This window comes from Scatophagus argus, chromosome 17 (assembly GCF_020382885.2).
Source record: "Scatophagus argus isolate fScaArg1 chromosome 17, fScaArg1.pri, whole genome shotgun sequence".
NCBI classification, from domain to species: Eukaryota; Metazoa; Chordata; class Actinopteri; family Scatophagidae; genus Scatophagus; species Scatophagus argus.
Genome location: NC_058509.1, coordinates 17,189,645 through 17,197,428, shown reverse-complemented (window position 1 = coordinate 17,197,428; position 7,784 = coordinate 17,189,645). Strand labels below are relative to the sequence as shown.

The following is a 7,784-nucleotide window of genomic DNA, read 5'->3' as shown; positions in this document are numbered from 1 at the left end:
GTCCCAGAGCAGAACTCAGATCCAGAGGAGTCACGTTTTCTCATAACCCCTTTTCCTTTAATGGCTACTCTCCACACCAGAACAGTGACAGAAAGTTGAAACTGAAAACCAGTTACACTGACCCAGTAAAAGGAAACATAAAAAAGAAAGAAAGACATGAAGAAATCAGAAGGCTATCAATGACAAACACATCAAATTACTGTTTTCATTAAAACCTTTCTGTCTTTCTGATCACATATCAAACATAAAACTTTTTATATTTATCAAAAATAATAATTACTTGGCATTTAGAAAATGCCTTTTCAAACCTTCTTTTTAGCCCTTGGCTAGTATATCCATCATCTGTGCATCTCCCCTCTGTATGCTCAAAGCCCAAAGAAGGACCACAACCAGTGGTGCTTATTCTTCCTTTGACAACTGATGTCTGCCAGAGCTGCACTGCTGATGGGACTAACGGTGGACGTCTGCACAAATGATACAAACATTTCCACCAAAAAAAAAAAAAAAAGAAAGAAAACACAACCAAAAAACAATAAACATGATGAATAAGTCCCACTCTGTCCTCTTTTACCTCTTAAACAAAATTTGATGTCAAATGGCAGTAAAAATAATAGAAAAATTAAATACAAACTAACATATGTAACATAGTAAAAAGGGCATAAGAAACAACAGAAATAATATTTTTGGTCCCAAAAAAAGGTGTAGATTCACAAAAATAACAATGCAAAAGTTGGCCACTACTATTAGGAAATACCTTCACATGATAAAACGAATGAACCAAATAATGCAAAACACAAAAAGTACAATAATTAAAATGGGACACAGCAAAGTAAACAGTAAATAAAGTGAAACGCTGAGGTCATTTTGATGCTGTTGAGCCCAACAAGAACCTGTAAGGTATCTCACATTATCCAAAAAACACAGTCACCCTCACCAATATCTGAATAAAGAACAGACATACGTGATAACACAGTGGTATGTGGAGATCGTGAAAATGATAACAAAAAAAGTATCTCTTCAGGAGCCAGCAAAGACATTCATAGAATTTGTTCCCACTGGAACAAAAGGGAGGTTTCCATTTCTCAAGGCTTAGAAGAAGAGGACAGAATCAGGTCTGCTCTGGTACACAGTTCACTGAAGTGCTGACAGTTGCGCACCTCCTGGTTTGACATTTCTTTCTTCCCTGGAGAGAAATTACAAAACAACAACAATAACAAAGAAGATCTTCACTGTGTTGTCTGCCTGCTTCTCCTTTTTGAACAGGAAATTAATTTCTCATGACAAAATGGTGATGAGCGCAGCTTGCCCAAAGCTGCACCACACGATAACGTGAACTCATATGAGTAGGGATGTCAAGGGATGTTATTGGAGCTTGTAATCTAAACAATAAACTGGCCAGTCAGTGTCAGCCTATATGATGGTAAATGAAGATATGATTTTTCTTTTTTGTTTTTCTGAGTGTACTGAGAAGCATCAGTTTGTAAAAGCCAAAGTGAAATTCTCTTAAAGGATCATTCTGGTTCATTAAAACTGGGGTTTCACTTCACGGCTGTCATTTATATTGGAGTTAATAACCACTGTGCTCACCAAAATAAAAAAAAAAATAATGTTTCATTGTGGTGCTTCTACAGATGTCTTTAATTAACCTGGTGCATATAATATTATTAATGCAGACATGAATGACAGCCAAAATTGCAAAGTAATGCATAATCCAACTGATTAGTTCACACTGTAATTCTGAGCAGCTTCCTAGCTGTAATTCTGAGTCAGATATATTGGAAAATGTTGACTGCTATGATATTATCTCCCACCAGGTGAAAAAGAACTAGCGTCAACAAGCTGCTGACAAAACAACCCCAAAACCACCACTATTGGCAGTAACATCTTAATAAAATACACCAATACAGTCCCCCAACAAAAGTAGAGAATTAGTTAACTGCTGCCACCACAAAGCTAGAAAAACAAAAAAGTGTAAACACTCCCAATGTTTTTCCCATTCTGCCACCGCTGTCTGAATGCAGCATAAGGTTACAATATCCCAAAATGATCCTTTAAGGACCTGCCGATGGAGGAACATAAATTCTATGATAATCCCGTTTTCAAATTCTTTGATTGTTTGTGCAAATCTGACTACTAGATTATTGTTGCAGGCCACGTTTATTCGCTCAAACAGCTAATGTACATGCTGTACAGATGTTAGCTGTAGCTAGTTTGCAGTGTTCAAAATTACATACAAAATGTCATCAAGCGCTTCAGTACAAAAATCTTTTGGCCTTTTGACAGCCCGAGCAGCCTGAACACTGGTCATGATGTTCAAGATGTTTCATGACGTTTTCAAAAACTCAACACCTGTGCTTTAAGCAATACTTGCTTTGACAAGGCTCAGTTTTCTCATGACTCAGCTAGCTTCAATGCCACTTATGTTTGTTCTTTTAAAATGCCAGTGTACTGCATCTCCAAGGCTTTCTTCTCCTTTTGGTAAAAGCTGATTGCCTCTAGCTTCCACAAGAGTGAGCCTCTGTGGCAGAGGACATGCTAACCGTCTGTCCAACAAGTGGGGGACTGACCAGCACTTCTCCACTGAGTTGGGGAGACTAAAACAAATTCTGTTTTGTACATTCAGTAATGTTGTATGTATAATTTTTTGATCGACTCATACATTTATATTGCTGGTAAGCCATGTTTGAATGTGTGTTTTAAGGCTGAGGGTCCATGCAACAATCATCAGCATATCAGTGGACAACAAAAGCTGGTCCACATTTCCTTGAGCACAATTTTCAGTGCATACATCCACAGTTTATAGACTGTATATATTCATGTATTAGCATAATATTCTCCACGTGCACAGGCTGATTAAAGTATATGTTCTTTGAGAGGTCTGCATTCCAAGACGCAAGCATACTGTCGCACTGAGAAGAATTCGGTAGGATAAATAAAACAAAAGGATTGAGTTTGTAACAAGCGTTCTTCAGGTATCGCTGCAGACACCAACACCACAAAGTGTCTGTGTGTGTTCATGCCTTATTTATGGGTGTGCATGTGTCTTTATGTATACTTGGAAGTGAGGGTGAGCAGTCTGCATCATCTCAAGGTGCTTTGGTACTCGTGTATGTTTATAGATGTCCGCAGCGCCTCTGGAAGTGCTTCCTCACTGGTGTTTTTGAGCGTTGACATGTCCTCAGAGAGCTTACAGAGGCCCTCAGAGGGCTTTAGCACTGGTGGCGTGGGAGACGGTGTGAGACACTGGTTTCTGTGGGTAACGGCTGTAGTAGTACACTTGGAACAGGATGGCAAAGTCCACGAAGACCTGTAACATTCCACATGTCCAGAACTGCACAGGAGCCTTGGTGAGCAGGAAGTAGACTGTTTTAAAGGTGTCGCCGCTGGTCCACATCAGCACCATCTTAATACTGGGAGAATTGAGAAGAAAGAGAAGTGAAAATAAATGAAGGAAATTGATGCAATTTTATTAGAACTCACTATTAAAACAGAAATTGTCCAAATTCAACTCATTATGACATTATTATGAAAATAACAGTTTTATGTCTCCAACAAAAGTCAGTGGTTCTCAGCTTCTCATCACTTGCAACTCACAATCTCGTCCATTACATAACAGAAATTTGCTGCTGCTGTTGATGTTACCTATTAGTTTATGTAATTTATTTTTTATTGTTTAACATTGTAGTTTCTATACCTTCTGTTTTTTTATATGTTGTTATCAAGGAGTCATTGCTTGTTTTCAGTGGCCTTCCCTCTTTAGGAAAAATGTAATGCAGTTAAACATGTTTATGTATAAAATGTATTATGAATGTAAGGTATTGTAATGTATTATCCCACCAGAGCTGCACGTTCCCAAGATGCAGGATTACTTGTGGTTCCTAGAGTCTTCAAAAGCAGATCGGGAACCAGAACCTTTAGTTATCAAGCTCCTCTGCTGTGGAACCACCTTCCAGTTTCGGTGCTCTCTACATTTAAGAGTTGACTTAAAAACTTTCCTTTTTCATAAAGCTTATAGTTAGGACTCCCATGATGCACTGAGCTCTCTCTTCCTCTCCCTCTCCTTTTGAACACATTTATGTCCCATTAATGCATGTTACTAACTCAACTTCTTTCCTGGAGTCCTTGTGCTTTCTCGTCCTGCAGGTTCCCATGGATCGTGATTAGACCTCCTGCTGCGGTCCTGCTTGAAACCCACTGCAATTACTACAGTTTATTCATAATTTATTTTAATTCTTTTGCTACTCTGTACAGCTGCAACCATTATTACTGTTAGTACTATTGTTATCATAGTACCTTCTGTATACTTCATCATTATCCATAATTTCAATACTTCCGGTATTATGGCTGTTGCTAAGCATCTCTCTTTCTCCGTTTGTGTGCTCCTTCTCCCACCCCCCCACCCCCCCTCTCAGTCCAACCGGTCAAGGCAGATGGCTGTTGTGGAGAAGTCCCTCTAACTTTTTAAATAATTTAATGTACATGAAAATTTTTTATTTTAGCTTTTCTTGTGATCCAGCTCATAAGACAGCTCATTCACTTTCAAATACTGAAAAATCCCAAAGTACTGTTTCTACAAGTATTAATTGACGACCAGGAATTGTATTTAACAAAATACAAATCACATTGTGGGTCACTATCCCTATGTTATATTAAAGACATCTGCACAATTGTTAACCAAAAAAAATGACCCGAATAAAATTATCATAGTATGAATGATGAAATAACATTTTATTGTACTATTTAACTTTTCTTGTTCATTATCAGTTCATTTTTTTCTGTCTTTATATGATTTATTTATGTGACTATTTCATAACTTCCATACATTTCCACTTGACATTAGTACCCTGTCCCCACTCCTTAACTGACCAGACCTTTAATGCACCATGTATACATTTCCATCTGGTTTTGTCATATTTTCACTCTGTCTAAATTCAATTTGGTCACCAACAGTGCATGTTAATGACACTAGAAAAATGGGTCAGAGAAGAGCGTCAGCTCAGTCAAGAAGGCAAAAGCAAATTTGCCACAATAATGGCCATGGGAAATTGAAATAATGAATCTTCTCAGGATGCAGACTTCTCACCAACTCCACATACTGTGGCACATTTCTAACTATAAAACTCACTGGAGCGTTGCTGTCACACACTGAGCCGACCACAGGGTACTCATGACACAATCCAGGGGATGAGTTGCAGTTAAATAATGAGTAATTGTTTTAGAAGTGACTGTAGGAAAGAGCCTCTGTGATTTAAGAAGGCAGAGTTACTTTAAGCATAAGCTTTGTCCTCTTCACTGCCACCGGGAAGAACTGTGAACTCAATTAATGAGATGGAAGGAAGATGGAAGGAAGTCTAACATGAGTGGAAGAAAGATGTAAGGAACCAACCCTTTGGCTCCAAACACAAGACTTTATGTACATTCTCCTACTCCAAAAATAGACGAAGACACAACATAGAACCTCTAAAAGTCCTTTATGGCCCCATTAAAAGTACTGCTGCTTGCTGTACTTCTGCAGAGCTCACTTGTATTTGTCGTAAACTTTTCTTAAGCTTGAGGCAGGGATTCATGTAGGCAATGCTGGCGAAGAAAGGACTGAGCCAGCGCTGTGACTACAATACACCTGTACTCACACATAAACACACAGGAACCTTCAGATGTGCTTCCTATAGCAACCTGCCTACAACAATGCGCTCACATGCTGAGACATTCCTTTCACTCAACCATGTCAGCTTGGTTGGTCAGCACTATTTGAAAAAGGTTTACAGGAGATTTATTTTTATCACTCAGGTGAGTTGGATCCCCAGTGTCATAGTCGTGCGAGATAGTTTTGGTTTTATCTGACCAGGTTTTGAGATATTCATTTCTGAGATTTTCTGCCTCCTCTCAAATCCAGTGCATGTTGTTTAGAAAAAGCACTGTTAGTTATCAAAATAAACGCTACCTGCTGTCTAACCTGCAGTCCGGCAGGGAGTTTTCTCTCTCTTAAATATCAGTTCTTAATTGTGACCAATTGGACTGTTGATCTCTGCTTTTTCCAATTTGTAAATATGCTGCAACTGATTAGCGTGAAAGAAATGTACAATTTGACTGATCAATCCATGTCACAGATTTGTGTTTACAGGCAAACGGGGTCCACTGGACTGGGTCCCTTTCTTCAGCTGCACAGTTCAGTGTCTGAAATCTTTGTTAAATTTGATCAGGGACTTGCACCTATCTGACTTGCTCCATCCTCATATCACCACATGCTGGTTTTATTGTCTCATTTTTTTTAACAGTTTTTACTTTTGTGAAAATCTTAGTGACCCTGTGAGCGGAGCTAAATAAACTTTACTAACTTACTCACAGATCCTGACACATCTTTTTTTCCAATCAATGTAGTTACTGGATGTGCTTTAAACCAATGGTTCTCAAACCTTTTAAACTACTGCATCACTCCATAATGATTTTCTTTCACCTATGGCACCCTGCCACACAAAAACCTCAGAGCTAGAAAGAGTGTTGCATTACTATGACAACCAGCAACCGCACACTGTTGTCACCTTCCCTGTTGTTAGCCGCAGCATGAAGAACTGAGCTTGGTAACTTCTGTATTGTTAAGATTAGAGAAATACTGTGATTATGGAAAGTAAATTATATTTAAGTTATTCTCCTAAAACACTGGATTAAGGGTAGACAAAGATGCTGGTAACAGTTTATATAGCACCTTTAAATGCAACCAAGGACAAAGTGCTTCACAAACAAGAACAAATTTAAAAAAAAATAAAAGAAGAGAATAATAAAATACAAAATCACAGTCACATATGGGTGCAATAATTTGTTTGTTGGTTACAGTTGGTTGATTTGATGCCCCAGCAGGCTGGTGATCAAGTTAATATTTCAAAACATATTCAATTTAATATCCAATTATGTAAGAGAGATCAATCACAGCTGGGATCTCATGATTTGAGTTCAAACCATTAATCCACGGTGGGGTCTAGCCATTTTCCAGAAATTCTTAACTCGATTTTATCCCGCGTCCCGACCCCTGTGGATGCTCTGACGGATCGAGCTGACATGATGACGTCACAGAGCAAAGCCTGGATTCATGCGGCAGGTGAAACACAGTGGCATGATGATAAAGGAAACAGGATGTGTCTTTGTGATAGCAGATTCCCTGCCTTCCTATAAGCCTCTTTACCACTGTAAAGGAAGGATGAGAGGTAATCTGGTGTTTCTCCCCACAGTAGAGCTGAGTATAACCCCAACATACTGTGCCTCATCGGGGGGCAAAAGCTTTGCAGCCAAATCTCTCTGTGCATTATTCATGCCTCCAGATACACCTTCGCCTTTTTCATTTGTAAAGACAATTTTTACTGTTTTCCTCATACTCCCTTCTTACTTTTTACAGGCTCCTTCCCTGCAGCATCTCTCTGAATGTCCCTTCTGGCTTCCATATCCACATACTTTTTCTTTTTTCATAAGCCCACTCTCTACAGCACTTCTCTTTCCCTCCCTGTCCATTCATCTTCCCACCTCCTTCCACTAGCGCCTTCGCCTCTCTATACCTGTTTGCATTTGCCTCCCCCCCTGCCTACCGCCCTCACACTCTGCTTTCTCGGTAAGGAGCTTGTTAGCTCTGTGGGAAAGAGACCCTCCCCTCCCCTCACACTCCTCTCCCCTATTTCCTCCCCCCCTGCTCCTCAGCAGCCGCTGTCTTAGTTATGATGATGTGTATCTGCAGTTAATGATGAGAGAGGCAGGATTTAGATTTGATCAATTTCTCTGCTGGTTCCCTTATAAGAGGT

At 39.3% G+C, this 7,784-nt stretch overlaps 1 protein-coding gene across 4 annotated transcripts in view; it reads right to left on the bottom strand.

The window, feature by feature from the left end:
* Positions 1-35: 35 nt before the first annotated feature.
* LOC124074438 (solute carrier family 66 member 2) overlaps positions 36-7,784 on the bottom strand; it is a 28,196-nt gene continuing 20,447 nt past the window's right edge. For all 4 annotated transcript variants that reach the window (XM_046417381.1, XM_046417380.1, XM_046417383.1 and 1 more), the window contains one exon: positions 36-3,410. In XM_046417381.1, coding sequence (XP_046273337.1) covers positions 3,200-3,410 — 211 coding nt within the window. In that variant the 3' untranslated portion in view covers positions 36-3,199. The remainder of the gene's footprint in view (positions 3,411-7,784) is intronic.